The 19,117-nt window shown below is 42.5% G+C and overlaps 1 protein-coding gene across 2 annotated transcripts in view; it reads right to left on the reverse strand.

Annotated features, from left to right (window-relative positions):
* Positions 1–1,758: 1,758 nt before the first annotated feature.
* Positions 1,759–19,117, reverse strand: part of MPI (mannose phosphate isomerase) — a 36,928-nt gene continuing 19,569 nt past the window's right edge. For both annotated transcript variants that reach the window (XM_069765704.1, XM_069765702.1), the window contains exons 3-8: positions 12,700–12,900; positions 8,661–8,802; positions 7,198–7,386; positions 6,829–7,002; positions 5,306–5,514; positions 1,759–2,663 (exon numbers count right to left, since the gene is read on the reverse strand). In XM_069765704.1, the coding sequence (XP_069621805.1) occupies positions 2,451–2,663; positions 5,306–5,514; positions 6,829–7,002; positions 7,198–7,386; positions 8,661–8,802; positions 12,700–12,894 (1,122 nt within the window). In that variant the 5' untranslated portion in view covers positions 12,895–12,900 and the 3' untranslated portion in view covers positions 1,759–2,450. The remainder of the gene's footprint in view (positions 2,664–5,305; positions 5,515–6,828; positions 7,003–7,197; positions 7,387–8,660; positions 8,803–12,699; positions 12,901–19,117) is intronic.

The raw sequence follows: 19,117 nt of genomic DNA on the forward strand, positions 1-19,117 counted from the left end.
TTAGTAATCGCACCCAAAGAGTGGTAATAAATGGTTTCACATCCAGTTGGAAGAATGTCTCAAGTGGGGTACCACAGGGTTCTGTCCTGGCCCCAGTGTTGTTCAACATCTTTATCAATGATTTAGATGAGGGAACTGATGGTAAAACGGATTAAATTTGCTGATGACACAAAGCTAGGAGGGATAGCTAACACTAATGGAGATAGAGGTTTCAAAAAGATGTAGCAAACTGGAACTGTGGGCAGCAACTGACAGAATTTTTTTTTTTTTTTTAAACGGGGAGAAATGCAAGATTTTACATTTTAGGCAAGAAAATTGAAAAAAGCATATACAGAATGGGAGGAATAGGGTATAATAAGCAACAGCATGTGTGAAAAGACTTGGGTATACTAATAGATCACAGACTGCACATGAGTCAACAGTGTGATACAGCAGCAAAAAAGGTAAACAATTCTGGGCTGAATTAACAGAAGCAGACAGTGTAGATCATTTGAAGTAATTATCCCCCTCTACTCCTCCTTGGTCAGGCCTCATCTGGAATACTGGGCTCCACATTTTAAAAAGACACAATCAAAGTGGAGCAAGTTCAGAGAAGAGTTACCAGGATGGTGAGCAGACTGCAAACTATGTCCTACGAGGAATGGTTAGAGGATTACGGGATGTTTAACTTGCAAAAAAGAAGGTTAAGATGAGACTTGGCTGTCTGCAAATATCTAAAGGGATGTCACAGTGTAGAGCAGCGTTTCCGGAACTCCAGTCCTCACGAACCCCATGGTCCCCGTTTTCAGGATTTCCATGGTGTTGCACAGGTGAGAGAATTCCTGATGCCTTGATGATACTTCCACCATCTGTGCAACACTAATGAAATCCTGAAAACATGACCCGTGGGGGTCGTGAGGACTGGAGTTTGGGAAACACTGGTGTAGAGGGATCATTATTCTCATTTGCACATGGAAACATGAGAAGCAGTGGAATGAAAACTGAAATGGAGAAGATACAGATTAAATATTAGGAAAAACTTTTTGACAGGGTGATCAATGAGTGGAACAGGCTGCCATGAGAGGTGTTCAGTTCTCGTTCAAGGGAAGTCTTCAAACAGAGGATGAACATACATGTGCTTGAGATGGCTTAGTGCAGAGCTCAGAAACTGCATTCCTCATGGGCCTCAAACAGGTCATGTTTTCTGGATTTCCTTGTGTTGCACAAGTGATAATTTAATCACCTGCACAGATAATGATTCCAGCACCTTGTGCAATGCTAAGGAAATCTTGAAGACACGCATGGTTTGCGGCCCTCAAGGAATACAGTTTGAGACCCGTGATTTAGTGAATCCTGCATTGAGCAGGGGGATGGACACAGTGACCCTTGAAGTCCCTTCCAACTCTAACATTCTAGGATTACCTATAGTACCCCCCCCCCCCCCCCCCAGTCGGATCTTCAAACCATGTTTTCTCTGATATGCTGTAATGTTTCAGAGTAAAACATACTTGGCTGCAATCCCGCAGCCAGTCACAGAATCATGTTGTACTAAGTTCAGTAGCATGAATCTAATGACAGGGTCCCTTTGCCTAAATATTTAGTAGTAAAAGTTATTTAGACCTTATGAGCATGTGCATTTCAGTCCAATGTGCAACAGTCTCATGTACTGTATTGGTACTGTAAATACATGCATCGATTTCCCTCTAAAAAGCGCTGGAACAGGAGAGTAAAATCTGATATTATAATTTGTATGACAAGGGACAATGATAGCAGGACACATTAAAGTTTTTATAGCAACCATCTTTATTTTGCACCCACATTGGAAAAATAAGTTGGCATTTGATGACCTAATATGACCAGCTGCAGCTTCCAGTGTAGGTAAAAATGCCCCATGATCTTAAATGTGTATATATTTCATTATTTTTAAAGAAGACACATCACAATATTTTATTTTAAACTGTATATATTAGTAAAAATGGGCATTGGGAGTGATTAAAAAATTTGTTTATTTTTCTCCCCGGCATTGCAGTAATATTTGTTTCGATGCAAATTTCTCTTCAACCAAGGGATTGTTAACAGGGATTCTTCTCTGGGGGCATTTACTATGTCTCCATCATAAGAAAGCAGCATTGTTAAAGATCAAAATAAAAAATAAAGCCCACAGAGAAGGTCAGAACAGACTTTCACATCAAGTCTCACCAGATCACCCTGAAACTGACTGTATGACACTGACTTCTTTTGATTGGTCAAAGTCATATAGGAGAAAAAGTAAACGCCCACAGAGAAGAATCTCTATTAATGCTCATTGGTTGAAGAGCAAATCTGCATACAAGTTTCAAAAGACCATATCTCTTCAAATCACTTTTATATATACACAGTAAAAAAAAATATTGTGCAAGTCCTTTTTAAGTCAGTACTGTAGTTGTAGGCACTGGAGCGGGATTGTGTAACAACATTACATCTATCCACCATTACAACAGACAACAAGCCCTGAATAATAGGAGATTGTGGGCTGGCTCCACAGTCAGAGATATACTTTCATTAGCAGAGATAAACAGAACGGAGCCAGCACGCAGACATAATTCTCCATGGATTCCTTGGCTTTTGGCCTGGCCCCGTACCAGCAGGAGAATACTTGCAGAATCTAATGGTGCGACCTGGTACTGAGATATGGAAGATGGAACCTGCAAGGATAAAAAGATAGACATCCTGACTTACTGCATGTCTTGTTTTAAGTTAAGACTACAAGAAGGTCATACTCCGAGTAGAATAAGAATACAATTATTCTGAAAACCTCAGTAAATTATGTTACATAATCACAGTTATATTACTTTGGCCTCTTTGCGGCATTAGCAGCCAATAGTAAGCCGTGCCCGGTAATACAATGTAGGAAAAAAATAGAATGCTGTCTAAGGCCTCTTTCACACATCAGTGCCTCCAGTACATGTGGTGACAATTTTCACACATATCGGAGATGACACATGTAGACCCATTCAAGTGAATGGGTCTGTGCATGTCAGTGTGTTTTCACGGACTGTGTGTCCATGGGCAAAACACACTGACATGACCATTTTTTTTACTGTCAGCACGGGCCACAAAACATCCCGCACATGTGCACATCCGTGCGGCACGGTGCTGAAGACGACTCATCACTTTCCCCTGCCGGCGATCAGCGCGAGCATGGGAGAATGATGAGAGCGTTACTTTCCAGTGAGAACAATGACCACAGGCGGCAGCTGATGGGACTATTATTCCTACATATACTGCCACTAATAACAGTGACAACAGTAGCGGCTGATGGGAGTATTCGTCAGCCAGCCCCTGCACTATAAAGAAATGAAAAAACCGGCGTGGGTTCCCCTGTATTTTCTATAACCAGCCAGGCAAAACTTTGCTTCAGCAAGGCTGGTTATCAAGAATAGAGGTGTCCCCAAGCTGTTTAATTATTTAAATAAAACAATGCAGGGTCCTCTCCATTTTTGATATCCAGCCTTGCTAAAGCTGACATTGATCTGCTGTGAAGACACTGAGCTTGAACTGCGGTGACCTAATTACTGGCTTTTTCCCACGGTGCTGAGGTCACTGCAGTTCAGCCCTGCTGGGAACGCAGCCTCACTGACCGGCGGTAAACACGATGATGTCATCGCTGGTCACAGATGCTGCGTTCGTAGCAGCTCATTCAGTAGTGGTTGTCAGCTTAGATGGTCGCATCTTGGCACTGTCCAGGTTGAAAGCTATTAATTTTCCAGGCGTGAATTACGGCGTGGGACAGAACGACAGAGGTGAGGGATATTGTCGTTTTTTATTTTTGTTTTATTTCAGGAGTCGAGGGCTTCTGTGAAATAGGTGTTAGGTGAGTTTATCTATGTTTGTTATTTTTAAATAAAAATGGAAAACTGTGTTTTGTTTTATTTCTAATAAAATACTGGCTGTATCTTTACAATACAACTATAGGATTAGTAATTGATAGGCGTCTTATAGACGCACCTACATTACTAATCCCTGGGTTTGAGGTCACCTGACAATACAAAGGTGACATAAACCCCACAAAAATAAATCCCACTTGCCATTGCTACAGGGCAAGTGGAAAGAGTCGGTCAAAGTGCCAGAATTGGCACAACTAATAGATGTGCCTTTTCTGGGCAGCTCCGGGCTGCTATTTTTAGGCTGGGAGGCCTATATCAATGGCCTTTTACTAGAGTTGAGTGGTAGTCAAAAATAGAGGGGACCCCAAGCGGTTTTTTAAAATTATTTAAATAATTAAAAAAACGGGGTGGGAAACCCCTCTATTATTGATAACCAGCCTTGCTGAAGCTGACAGCTGAGGGTTGCAGCCCTTAGCTGTGAGTTTTGCCTGGATGGTTATAGAAAATAGAGGGGAACTCATACTGGGTTTTCTCATTAAATTATTTATGGTGCAGGTGATGAATACCCTCATCAGCCACTCCTGCTGTCACTTATTAGTGGCAGCAGGAGCAGGCTGATGGGAGTAATAGTCCCATCAGCCTCCAACTGCTGTCATTGTTCTCACTTGAATTTAACTCTCTCACTATTCTCCCATGCTCGTACTGATCGCTGGCAGAGCAGGGGAGAATGAGAGCAGGCTTCAGGACCCGGCGCCGGGGAACAGCGCTTACGGTAGCGATTCTTCCCTGGTGACCGTCCGTGTGGTACTGATGCGGCACACTGTTGCCACACATGTGCCGCAAGTATTACACACACACACACACACACACACACACGGACATCTCCGGTACCGGTTTATCCGGTTCCCGAAACATAAGGACCCGTGAAACCAGCCTTAGAGAACATCTTTGCATCTGTTCACATCACTTTTTGGCAATACATTCTTTGAAAAAGTGGCGTGTACAAGTCACATGTCTGCCACCGACTCTCACTGTAAGAACAAACACAAAATAATGGTATACATTTATAGTGAGCAGCGTAATGGCCTATCCTTATGAACACACTTTAGGGATCGCTCACATTGCCGTACATTGTCTCATGTGAGAGAATGAGGCCGGTTATGCTAATGACACGCTGTTAGAGTTTGAGCCGAATGTCATCTGAGAGTGATCCGATTCGCTCGCATGACAGAATTGCAGCACAGGTGCGGAGAAGATGGAGAACTCAGTTTCTCCATAGTCTCTGTGAGCGTACATCGGACTGCACTCCACTACAATGTGTACTGTATATATTATTACTGTGCAAAATCTTTTGTTTTTCTACAATAAAATGCCTAAACCGATGCTTCTGTTTCCAGATATTTTATTACTAGATTATTTATGTAATATCACCTGAGCCCTGGTGCAATATGCTCATTTACCTCAATTTTGATGACTGAGAAATCTGGTACGGGAGGGTTGTAGAGGAGGGCGCAGGAGTCCCCACTAACTGGTGACGGGGTGAACAGCTTGTCAGCAGCAGGAGCTGGTGTGTAGGTCAGCATCGCACACAGAGTGTCCACGTCTATATATTTAGGGGTGAGTCCAGCACGGACCGTGTTATCAGAACAAGCCATACATTCCACGCAATCTGGGTAGAAAGACAAACAGGGAAGACGTTTGCAATTATACATTAGAATATGTTCTCAGTTACATCACTACCTTTAAAAATGGCGCTTGCACTTGTCCTAAAGCTCTAAATAGCACAGTGTTCACCAGTTATATTATGTATCTAGAGCAATGGATCCTTTACTACCATTGAAAAACGGAAGCCGTAGAGAAGAAATGGACTGGTAAAAGTTCAGATGTGAAGGCAGTTATCCCCAGTATCTCCTCAACTCCATATTTTATATACGGTACATAGACTCCAGAAAGTGGAGGCTGGAACATTTGAGGGATATCTCCCAACATTGTTCTTTTGTGTGTGTCTGTGACGAGTGGAGAACACGGTGGACACTGGTGTTTAATTTCCCTTACAAAAGGACAATTGTCTAGTAGGGTTGAGGTATAAATCATAAAATGTGTGTGTTTAATTGCATACATTATTATTTCCCATTATTAATAAAAACTATTATTCAGCCCTAGCCTGCAGTGAAATCTTGCAGTATCGTCAGCTCTTTTTCTACTTTCCCTGTCATAAAGGAAGAAATGACAGATGTAGTTGGGGTTTAGTGATAACTTTTTCATAGGTCATAATAAACAATGTGAGGGTAAGGGTCCCATATTCCTCAGTGCTTGGAGCTATTCCAAACGTAGGGGAAGAACGTATTTTATATTACGACATTATCTTCATACAAATTCGTGATCGGCCAGAATTAAGCATGAATTTGGTCTCCAGACATTTGCTGTTGGACTACAGAACCACAGGAGCATCTCTTCTCATTGAGTATTCGGACGTGTGACTTTTTGGAGGGGTATTTTTGTGGCCAGAAGCATGGTATGCCGGTGAGAAATCTATTGAAAGAGACTTGGTGAAAAGAGTGATTTACTCTTTGCCCTTCTGCTGCAGACGTCTGTCCATCCATCAGCCGGCAATAGAAAGGAAAATCAATCTGAGGTGTTGAACTAGCAACTCCAAATCTGACTTATTTTGACAATTTTGCAGAAATTACAAACTTAATTCTTTTACAAGTCTCAAGTTCATCCAATGCCACTATATCTACAAGTAAACATGAAACTTTACTTCTACTGAAAATACTCTTTCCATCTATTATACTATAGTCTAGACTCTAGACATTGCTGTTTTAATTACATTTTGCAGAAATATTGGAAAAAAAATAAAATATAATATATATACACACACACAATTATTTTTTTTTTCATGCTCCAAGATTGCGATATAGTTGTTTTCTATGTAGGAAGCAGGTAATACTTGTTACCAATAGGTTATTCTACAGTTACTCACCTCCCTCCAGATATGCATGGGGTTCATTGGCTCCGAGATACATGGCCTCTCCAGGCTGAAGAGTCACCACATTGAGAAAATAAATAGCAAAGCAGCCTATGTCTCCAGGGAACTGCGAGTGCAGTGTGAGGAGCAGGTCTCCAATACAGGAAGACACATCTTCTGCTCTTTGAACTGAAATATGAACAGTTATGTAAGAAGAAACAATTAACTATGGTATAAGATGATAGAATTCAGAGTGAGGAGTAAAAGGAGATGGACGTTTCTGGTTGACTGAGCTACTTCTGGAAGAGTAGTCGTTTCACGCTTTAGCATGCTGAAAGAAGTCAGCCATGTTTGCATCTGTTAGTCTCTGGCTTGTTTCCCTACCTTGCTGCGTTACACGTTGCACCAGCAAGTTCAGCTGTTCTGCAACCTCCTTCTTGCCGCTCTGCATCATGCAGGTGAAGCATTGCTGCATCGCTTTCCGTTGCTCTGCGTCCTTACCGGGATCTTCTGCACTGGACTCCAGCTGTTGTGCAGCATCCGGACCAATAAGTGTATGAAACTCTGGAATGCCTAAAAAGTAATGGAGGGATATCCTTTAAAAACTGAGCTTCAAGGAGAAAATGCAAGTGTCAGGCTGTGCCTATGTGTAAAGATGTTTTATTTGGGTAGTTTTCAGAATGTATCACATGCCATCCCTTTTCTTATCCGGAATGGCTGTCCTACAGTTAGAGTTAATCGTATGTGCATAGGTGGATATTGTCAGATTTTGAAATGTAATGCTTAAAGGGGTGGTCCTGTCTAGCATGTAAAATCTACAGGTACTATGGGTGACTGCAGACTTGTGAATCCCCCAGCGCATGCACTGTATGCTGCCAGGATTCGCTGGTGTCTGACTCGGGAATGGCGGTCAGGAATACACTTGTATTGAGCAAGGCTGTGCCCACTTGACAGATTCTGCCCGGTAGTATACATATGGCATACATCACCTCCGTTCCCGGGGCAGACACTAGCGAATTTTTGCAGTATGTGCATAGAGAGGATTCACAAGTCTGCAGTCACCCAGAGTGCATGCAGACTTTACATTTTAAACCGGACAACCCCTTTAATACAATTTTCAGCCATTCTTGAGATATTAACACTTTTCTTTTATTTGTTGCCTTGTAGACCGACCATCACTGTTAGACAGCAGGACATACTTCATGCTTATAAGCTCTTTTCTACGTTAACTTGTAAGAACGGTTTTGAATCTGGAGAACACAGTTATCTCATGTTCCTGGCCAGCTTCAGCACAATCTAGACAGCAGTGGTGGTCGGTCTCTTGGACAAACAAGTGAAGAAAAAAAAAAAAAAAGTTAATCTCTCAAGAACAGAAGTACATTTCTGTAAGCACAACATCATACAAATGCTTATTTTTACAACCACTATCTGACTATATCCATTCATGAAGGTGGGAATAACCCTTTAAAGAGGATATATACCCAAAATATACCAGCGGTCATGTATTACAAACTCAGGAGATAGCCAAAGACTATTAGCCCTTTCTTGGATTGTGCCATTATTACAAAAGTGACAACAGTAGGTGAAACCGTATTGTCACTTTTTAAATATTTAAAAAAAAAAAAAAAAAAAAAAAAAAAAATCAAGCATCTGTCATTTTATCCATCAGTACTAACGTGACCATTAGTCTCTGAGCAGCAGCTTGAAAAGTGACGGGCATGGCGGAACAGAAAGATAGCAATCGCTCTAATTTTGGCATATAGAAATGTGTAAATCCTTAAAATAAAACAAGGCACCCACATATGTGCACAGTGTAATGGTGACCATCGTCCGTGTACAATGCCTACCCTGCAAGAATCCTACAATCTCTGATATAGGTCTGAATCCACAAAGACCCCGGAAAGGGGTGAGAGCAATGGCCATCTCTGGCTTGTGGTTGTCATCGGGGTAATGCTGAGGAAATTGAGCATGCAGCTTCTTGGCCAGCGTCTAGGTATAAAGAAAGTAAGAGGGAAAAAAAAAAAAAAAAAAAAAAAAGAGACAAGACTGAGGGGTTAGGACGACAAATGATAAAGCTGAAAGAACAATTAAATGTGGACAAAGAAAACAATAGAAAACATTTATGTTAGAAAAGGAAGGAAAACAAAAATATGACAATCTATGATCCATCAAAGGGGACGTCTGGTGAAGCTATCATCTATCCAGAGAGATTTCTGGTGGTCTGACTACTGGGACCCCCACTCGTCAGCTGAATGGAGCAGCAGTGCACAGGCCCGACTGACGCTCCACTCATTTCCCACTGCTTTGCTACGAGCAGTGCTTGCCTTTTTCCTGCAGCCCCATAGAGAATGAATGGAGCCGGATTTGTTTCTTTCTCTAGTAAAATGGCACACGATAAATGCTATTTTTTTTCCAACAAAACTATATTTCTAAATAAAAAGAGTCATATTATCCACTGGGTCATGCTACAGTGAAGGCACCTGCCTGATTTGTTTTTTAAACCATATTGTATGCAGTATGTAAACTAGGGGGCAGGTCAGTGAGGGATCAGTGACCTGTCAGCAGTCTGCATTATGAATATACAATCAGAGCACCTCGCGAAGACCCCGACAGCCCGCCCTGGAGCACGGGAATCTCTAAAGGTACCGTCACACTAGACAATATCGCTAGCGATCCGTGACGTTGCAGCGTCCTCGCTAGCGATATCGTCCAGTGTGACAGGCAGCAGCGATCAGGCCCCTGCTGTGCTGTCGCTGGTCGGGGAAGAAAGGCCAGAACTTTATTTCGTCGCTGGACTCCCCGTAGACATCGCTGAATCGGCGTGTGTGACACCGATTCAGCGATGTCTTCGCTGGTAACCAGGGTAAACATCGGGTTACTAAGCGCAGGGCCGCGCTTAGTAACCCGATGTTTACCCTGGTTACCATCGTTAAAGTAAAAAAAACAACCGCTACATACTTACCTACCGCTGTCTGTCCTCGGCGCTCTGCTTCTCTGCTCTGGCTGTGAGCACAGCGTCCGGAAAGCAGAGCGGTGACGTCACCGCTCTGCTTTCCGGCTGCCCAGTGCTCACAGCCAGACCAGAGAAGCAGAGCGCCGAGGACAGACAGCGGTAGGTAAGTATGTAGCGTTTGTTTTTTTACTTTTAGGATGGTAACCAGGGTAAACATCGGGTTACTAAGCGCGGCCCTGCGCTTAGTAACCCGATGTTTACCCTGGTTACCGGGGACCTCGGGATCGTTGGAGAGCTGTCTGTGTGACAGCTCTCCAGCGACCAAACAGCGACGCTGCAGCGATCCGGATCGTTGTCGGAATCGCTGCAGCGTCACTTAGTGTGACGGTACCTTAACTCAAGACTGAAAATAAAGATTAAACAACAAGACGGATTTCATCATCCAAGGTATCACTAATCAGTATAACGGCGCCGACCTGACACTGTGTGTAGGTTACTGAGCACAATCCTGCTGACAGGTTCCCTTTAAATTGATGCTGCTGAAACCACTGAATGTCTGTTGGAGGAAGCTGTGAGTGGCTATTAATATTTGCAGTTCTATATAGCACTCTCTCAAACGAATAGGCATGGATCTAAGAGGTAACGTTTCTCCATGTGGAGAGTGACAAGACAGACCTGGCATTTCAGAGTGAGGAGACTTCTAAGCCATGAATTCTCATCTGAGAAATTAAAGGGGTTGTCCACTACTAGGACAACCCCTTCTTAAACCAAATGCCGGCTCCGGTCCAGCGGTGTAGGCACTCGCTCTCTTTGGTGCTCCCATGCGGTTGTTGTGACACATGATGCCCGGTGCCCAATCAGTGCTGGCGTCACTGTCTCTGCCTTCGTACAAACTGAACATGGAGAGGAAACCCGGGCTGTAGTTAATCCTGGACTTCCCCATCTTTTCCAGTTTGTCCAAAGGCTGAGACAGTGACGTCACCGCTGATTGGGCGCTGGACATCACGTGTCACAACACCACAGCACAGGACCCACGAGAGAGCGAGAGCCGACACTGTTGGAACGGAGCTGGCATGGGAGGGAAGTATAGGCTTTATTATTTAGTCGGGGCCGAACATTTGGTTTAAGAAGGGGTTGTCCCAGTAGTGGACAAATATGTATAAATTTATGTACAATATATGCATAAAATATGTAAACTGTATATTCCTCTCTGAAGATACAATTTGCAAAAGAATAGACAAAAATGTATCAGATGGCCTTTGAGTTCACCACTGGATCATAGAGGGGGTCCTGAGAGGATTCCTACTATTAGATCCATATGTCCTAATGGAAAATATGGACTGGAGTTTTCCAATTGGCGTGAAGAATTATCAGAAGAAAAAAAAATCTTTACGCTGAGATTAGAATACTGAAGTTACAGGTAAGAGCTAGAAAGACATTGAATGACATTGTGTCCATCTTAGATTCCCGTCAAGAGCTGTGTAGTCATCAAGAACTTGCCTCAATCCGAACCACTAAGTACACCAATGTCCCCACATTTAGGCCGGAGTCTACACCAAGGTCTGACAGTGAGGTTTCCCCATACAGAGTACTCAAAGAAAATGTAATTTAAAAGGGATTGTTCACACATTTTATTTTTAATTTTACTAAAAGAGCAAGAGTGTTTGCCAATTACTAAAAGCACCGTCTCTGTTTCTATTTCGCTGCTGGTCTCATCTTTTCCAGAATGAAAAAAGTAGCTTTTCAAAAAATAGTGAAAAATTTCATCAAGTGGCCATGAATTAAGAAAAAAAACAAAACCAAAAAAAAACAAAAAAAAAAAACACAGGCTTAAGTTTTGTTTAACGGTAATGCAACATGAAAAAAAAAAAAAATGTGATCTATTGTTTAACTCCGCTTTTAATGCAAAAAATATTTATTTTGATGAGATTTATTTTTGACGTTTTCTATATTCCTAGCTTTGTAACAAAACAAAAAAAAAAAAACAAAAAAAAAAAAGAAGAAGAAAGTTTTACATTTTTTGCATTGGCTAATAAGGACTACTTTTTTTTAATAGATTGCGATATGTGAAATTTAAAAAAACAAAAAAGTAAGAAAATTGTTTTGTTTTAGACGACCGTGTTGCATGTACATGTTCTATCCATGTTGTTTTACCAACACAACGCATATCCATTATAGTCTATGGGGCTGTTCACCATGTCTCAGTGAGTTTTTCAAAGACACATGTTAGGTTTTTTTTGTTTGTTTGTTTTGTTTCAGGCAGCATGGAGAAAAGTGCCCACACAAGTCTGTGGGTCTGTGCCATCACTGCGCCATCCATATACTGCTTGTGTATAACATTGTAAAGGATAGGAGAAACTTTGTAATTTATTTATCCATACAAGAAACAATGGTGACTAACGAACCATATAATGACGGCATCGGTACCTTTTTTTTGCATTTGTGAAAAACTCTGAAATCTGAATGAGACCTTAAAGAAAGTGTCTGCTTTTCCCCTGGACTTTCCCTGGGACTAGCCCCATTTACTTTGAGGATTATTGAACGCGTGCACATAGCCTTATGGTTACATTATTTTTACAGACCTATTTAATTCCCAATGGTCGTACATGGTCATGCCTGTCGTTCAGATGACCACTGCAGCTAATCATTGGCATCAGTGGTCATGTGCTATACATGCAAGGCCAGTTGTGTGAATGATCGACAGGACGTCATTGTTGCAGAACCAGTGGGGACCACTAGAATGGGCTCACTAATGCCATGGGGATTAAAGTATAACACATTTCCTGCCTTTAACCCATTCACATATTGCAATATCGATATTTACAACTGAACATTTGCTAGAGACATGGACTCTGCTACACAAGCAACTATAGCACAAAAGCCCCAGTACATAGGAATATGAAATAAAAACTCTGTAGCCCCAGGCTGGTTACCTTGTCTGGATGAGCCTGGATGGACAGTGCCAGCCTCACTGACAGAACTTTAAACAGAAAAGGTAGCTGATCCTGGAAAGCTTGTCTGACCTTCGACCCCAGGCATTCGGGATGGGATGCAATCCACTGTCCTAAGGTCTTCTGATTAACACGGTTGTCTGTGATCAAAGCGTCACCTTTGGGGTGAGTTCCCATCCACAACTAATGAAGAAAAATATTCAGATCAAAGACCGAATAAAAAGGTAATCACAAAACTGATTTACTAAAATTAGTGAAAGATACTGTAATGGGGGCTGAGGAGCGAGGAATATTCGTGTGTGCGTGCGTAATTTAATATTGCAATTTCATAAATAATCAGAAAAAGACCCAATATCCAAATCAGGTTTTAGTGGTAACCGTAGATTTAAAAATGTAGTCAATGTGATTATTTTTTTTGCATATCATAATCTGTATTAAAAGAGATATCGTAAATATAAATTAAGATTCATATTTCCTATTCTTTACAAAAGACTTTTCAGGAGTCTCATTATCATCACAGGCAGAATTGCAATGACTACACACTGCTGACTACACAGGATTCTCCATTCACAAAAGATGAACTTACAGTTGACCTTTCTGCCACTCCCTTTAAAATGACCTTTGCAAATGCTCATTAGATGCATTAATACAAAATTTGGGTCTGCTACTAAAATATTACTGGAAAGATGCAAATTTCTTCCAGCAGAATGTTAACCCCTTTACCCCCAAGGGTGGTTTGCACGTTAATGACCAGGCCAATTTTTACAATTCTGACCACTGTCCCTTTATGAGGTTATAACTCCGAAACGCTTCAACGGATCTTAGCGATTCTGAGATTGTTTTCTTGTAACATATTGTACTTCATGATAGTGCTAAAATTTCTTCGATATAACTTGCGTTTATTTGTGAAAAAAACGGAAATTTGGCGAAAATTTTGAAAATTTCACAATTTTCCAACTTTGAATTTTTATTCTGTTAAACCAGAGAGTTATGTGACACAATATAGTTAATAAATAACATTTCCCACATGTCTACTTTACATCAGCACAATTTTTGAAACAAACTTTTTTTTTTCAAGGAAGTTATAAGGGTTAAAATTTGACCAGCAATTTCTCATTTTTACAACCAAATTTACAAAACCATTTTTTTTAGGGACCACCTCACATTTGAAGTCATTTTGAAGGGTCTATATGGCAGAAAATACCCAAAAGCGACACCATTCTAAAAACTGCACCCCTCAAGGTGCTCAAAACCACATTCAAGAAGTTTATTAACCCTTCAGGTGATTCACAGCAGCAGAAGCAACATGGAAGGAAAAAATTAACATTTTACTTTTTAGTCACAAAAATGATCTTTCAGCAATAATCTTTTTAATTTCCCAAGGGTAAAAAGAGAAAATGGACCTCAAAAGTTGTTGTCCAATTTATCCTGAGTACGCTGATACCCCACATGTGAGGGGGAACCACTTTTTGGGCGCATGGCAGGGCTCAGAAGGAAAGGAGCGCCGTTTGACTTTTTCAAGCTAAATTTGGCTGGAATTGAGATCGGACGCCATGTCGCGTTTGGCGACCCCCTGATGTGCCTAAACAGTGGAAACCCCCCACAAGTGACCCTATTTTGGAAACTAGACCCCCTAAGGAACTTATCTAGATGTGTCATGAGCACTTTTATCCCCCAAGTGCTTCACGAAAGTTTATAACGCCCGGGCGTGAAAAAAAAAATTCCTATTTTTTCCACAAACATGATCGTTTAGTCCCCAATTTTTTATTTTCTCAAGGGTAAAAGGAGAAATTGGACCCCAAAAGTTGTTGTCCAATTTGTCCTGAGTACGCTGATACCCCATATGTGGGGGGGACCACTGTTTGGGCGCATGGCAGGGCTCAGAAGGAAAGGAGCGCCGTTTGACTTTTTCAAGCTAAATTTGGCTGGAATTGAGATCGGACGCCATGTCGCGTTTGGCGACCCCCTGATGTGCCTAAGCAGTGGAAACCTCCCACAAATGACCCCATTTTGGAAACTAGACCCCCTAAGGAACTTATCTAGATGTGTCATGAGCACTTTTATCCCCCAAGTTATTCACGAAAGTTTATAACGCCCGGGCGTGAAAAAAAAAATTCCTATTTTTTCCACAAACATGATCGTTTAGTCCCCAATTTTTTATTTTCTCAAGGGTAAAAGGAGAAATTGGACCCCAAAAGTTGTTGTCCAATTTGTCCTGAGTACGCTGATACCCCATATGTGGGGGGGGGACCACTGTGTGGGCGCATGGCAGGGCTCAGAAGGAAAGGAGCGCCGTTTGACTTTTTCAAGCTAAATTTGGCTGGAATTGAGATCGGACGCCATGTCGCGTTTGGCGACCCCCTGATGTGCCTAAACAGTGGAAACCCCCCACAAATGACCCCATTTTGGAAACTAGACCCCCTAAGGAACTTATCTAGATGTGTCATGAGCACTTTTATCCCCCAAGTGCTTCACGAAAGTTTATAACGCCCGGGCGTGAAAGAAAAAAATCCTATTTTTTCCACAAACATGATCGTTTAGTCCCCAATTTTTTATTTTCTCAAGGGTAAAAGGAGAAATTGGACCCCAAAAGTTGTTGTCCAATTTGTCCTGAGTACGCTGATACCCCATATGTGGGGGGGGACCACTGTTTGGGCGCATGGCAGGGCTCAGAAGGAAAGGAGCGCCGTTTGACTTTTTCAAGCTAAATTTGGCTGGAATTGAGATCGGACGCCATGTCGCGTTTGGCGACCCCCTGATGTGCCTAAACAGTGGAAACCCCCCACAAATGACCCCATTTTGGAAACTAGACCCCCTAAGGAACTTATCTAGATGTGTCATGAGCACTTTTATCCCCCAAGTGCTTCACGAAAGTTTATAACGCCCGGGCGTGAAAAAAAAAATTCCTATTTTTTCCACAAACATGATCGTTTAGTCCCCAATTTTTTATTTTCTCAAGGGTAAAAGGAGAAATTGGACCCCAAAAGTTGTTGTCCAATTTGTCCTGAGTACGCTGATACCCCATATGTGGGGGGGACCACTGTTTGGGCGCATGGCAGGGCTCAGAAGGAAAGGAGCGCCGTTTGACTTTTTCAAGCTAAATTTGGCTGGAATTGAGATCGGACGCCATGTCGCGTTTGGCGACCCCCTGATGTGCCTAAACAGTGGAAACCCCCCACAAATGACCCCATTTTTGAAACTAGACCCCCTAAGGAACTTATCTAGATGTGTCATGAGCACTTTTATCCCCCAAGTGCTTCACGAAAGTTTATAACGCCCGGGCGTGAAAAAAAAAATTCCTATTTTTTCCACAAACATGATCGTTTAGTCCCCAATTTTTTATTTTCTCAAGGGTAAAAGGAGAAATTGGACCCCAAAAGTTGTTGTCCAATTTGTCCTGAGTACGCTGATACCCCATATGTGGGGGGGGACCACTGTTTGGGCGCATGGCAGGGCTCAGAAGGAAAGGAGCGCCGTTTGACTTTTTCAAGCTAACTTTGGCTGGAATTGAGATCGGACGCCATGTCGCGTTTGGCGACCCCCTGATGTGCCTAAACAGTGGAAACCCCCCACAAGTGACCCCATTTTGGAAACTAGACCCCCTAAGGAACTTATCTAGATGTGTCATGAGCACTTTTATCCCCCAAGTGCTTCACGAAAGTTTATAACGCCCTGGCGTGAAAAAAAAAATTCCTATTTTTTTCCACAAACATGATCGTTTAGTCCCCAATTTTTTATTTTCTCAAGGGTAAAAGGAGAAATTGGACCCCAAAAGTTGTTGTCCAATTTGTCCTGAGTACGCTGATACCCCATATGTGGGGGGGGACCACTGTTTGGGCGCATGGCAGGGCTCAGAAGGAAAGGAGCGCCGTTTGACTTTTTCAAGCTAACTTTGGCTGGAATTGAGATCGGACGCCATGTCGCGTTTGGCGACCCCCTGATGTGCCTAAACAGTGGAAACCCCCCACAAGTGACCCCATTTTGGAAACTAGACCCCCTAAGGAACTTATCTAGATGTGTCATGAGCACTTTTATCCCCCAAGTGCTTCACGAAAGTTTATAACGCCCTGGCGTGAAAAAAAAAATTCCTATTTTTTTCCACAAACATGATCGTTTAGTCCCCAATTTTTTATTTTCTCAAGGGTAAAAGGAGAAATTGGACCCCAAAAGTTGTTGTCCAATTTGTCCTGAGTACGCTGATACCCCATATTTGGGGGGAACCACTGTTTGGGCGCATGGCAGGGCTCAGAAGGAAAGGAGCGCCGTTTGACTTTTTCAAGCTAACTTTGGCTGGAATTGAGATCGGACGCCATGTCGCGTTTGGAGAGCCCATGATGTGCCTAAACAGTGGAAACCCCCCACAAGTGACCCCATTTTGGAAACTAGACCCTCTAAGGAACTTATCTAGTTGTGTGGTGAGAATTTTGAACCCCCACGTGCTTCACTAAAGTATATAATGCCCAGGCGTGAAAATAAAAAATCCTATTTTTTCCTACAAAAATGATATTTTAGTCCCCAATTTTTAATTTTCCCAAGGGTACCAGGAGAAATTGGACCCCAAAAGTTGTTGTCCAATTTGTCCTGAGTACGCTGATACCCCATATGTGGGGAGGAACTACTGTTTGGGCACACGTTGGGGCTCGAAAGGGAAGTAGTGACGTTTTGGAATGCAGACTTTGATGGAATGTTCTGCTGGCATCATGTTCCATTTGCAGAGCCCCTGATGTGACTAAACAGTAGAAACCCCCCACAAGTGACCCCATTTTGGAAACTGTACCCCCTAAGGAACTTATCTAGTTGTGTGGTGAGAATTTTGAACCCCCACGTGCTTCACTAAACTTTATAATGCCCAGGTGTGAAAATAAAAAATCCTATTTTTTCCCACAAAAATGATATTTTAGTCCCCAATTTTTAATTTTCCCAAGGGTACCAGGAGAAATTGGACCCCAAAAGTTGTTGTCCAATTTGTCCTGAGTACGCTGATACCCCATATGTGGGGAGGAACTACTGTTTGGGCACACGTTGGGGCTCGAAAGGGAAGTAGTGACGTTTTGGAATGCAGACTTTGATGGAATGTTCTGCTGGCATCATGTTCCATTTGCAGAGCCCCTGATGTGACTAAACAGTAGAAACCCCCCACAAGTGACCCCATTTTGGAAACTGTACCCCCTAAGGAACTTATCTAGTTGTGTGGTGAGAATTTTGAACCCCCACGTGCTTCACTAAACTTTATAATGCCCAGGTGTGAAAATAAAAAATCCTATTTTTTCCCACAAAAATGATATTTTAGTCCCCAATTTTTAATTTTCCCAAGGGTACCAGGAGAAATTGGACCCCAAAAGTTGTTGTCCAATTTGTCCTGAGTACGCTGATACCCCATATGTGGGGAGGAACTACTGTTTGGGCACACGTTGGGGCTCGAAAGGGAAGTAGTGACGTTTTGGAATGCAGACTTTGATGGAATGTTCTGCTGGCATCATGTTCCATTTGCAGAGCCCCTGATGTGACTAAACAGTAGAAACCCCCCACAAGTGACCCCATTTTGGAAACTGTACCCCCTAAGGAACTTATCTAGTTGTGTGGTGAGAAATTTGAACCCCCACGTGCTTCACTAAAGTTTATAATGCCCAGGCGTGAAAATAAAAAATCCTATTTTTTCCCACAAAAATGATATTTTAGTCCCCAATTTTTAATTTTCCCAAAGGTAACAGGAGAAATTGGACATCAAAAGTTGTTGTCCAAATTGTCCTGATTACGCTGGTACGCCATATGTGGGAAAAAACTGTTTAGGCACACGTTGGGGCTCGAAAGGGAAGTTGTGACGTTTTGGAATGCAGAAATTGTCTGCGGTCGTCATGTTCCGTTTGCAGAGCCCCTGATGTGCCTAAACAGTAAAAAAAACCCACAAGTGACATCATTTTGGAACCTAGACCCCCCCCCAAGGAACTTATCTAGATGTGCCCCCTTTTTGGAACTAATGTACGCTTTCTTGTAAAGTAAATTAGTAGTGCATGGAGGTGTGGTACAATCTGAAGCAATCCTTCATACACAGGCCAGGTTTTTCGGGGCAGGTGTCGCATTGATAAATGGTGTCCTTGCGTATTCCCCTTTTGTAACACACTCGGCACCTTTTTTGCGGCTTACCTTTTCTGCCGGTTGGCGGGACCACCCCCGGAAAATGCTGGCCTGGTACGATACGAGCACCTTCAGTTCCGGAAGTACTGGGGCCCTCTCCTTCCGGAGTACCAAATATCAGGGCCTTAACCACTACCTCCTGGAACTGAAGGTACGACGTATCGGTGTGGCGTGCACATCGTAACAGCAGGAAAGCGTTGAGCATTGCCATTTGTACGATGTGGACGGCCAACTTTTTGTACCACACCTTGGCCTTTCTCAAAGC

The sequence above is a fragment of the Ranitomeya imitator genome, chromosome 4, assembly GCF_032444005.1.
Source record: "Ranitomeya imitator isolate aRanImi1 chromosome 4, aRanImi1.pri, whole genome shotgun sequence".
In the NCBI taxonomy this organism is placed as follows: Eukaryota; Metazoa; Chordata; class Amphibia; order Anura; family Dendrobatidae; genus Ranitomeya; species Ranitomeya imitator.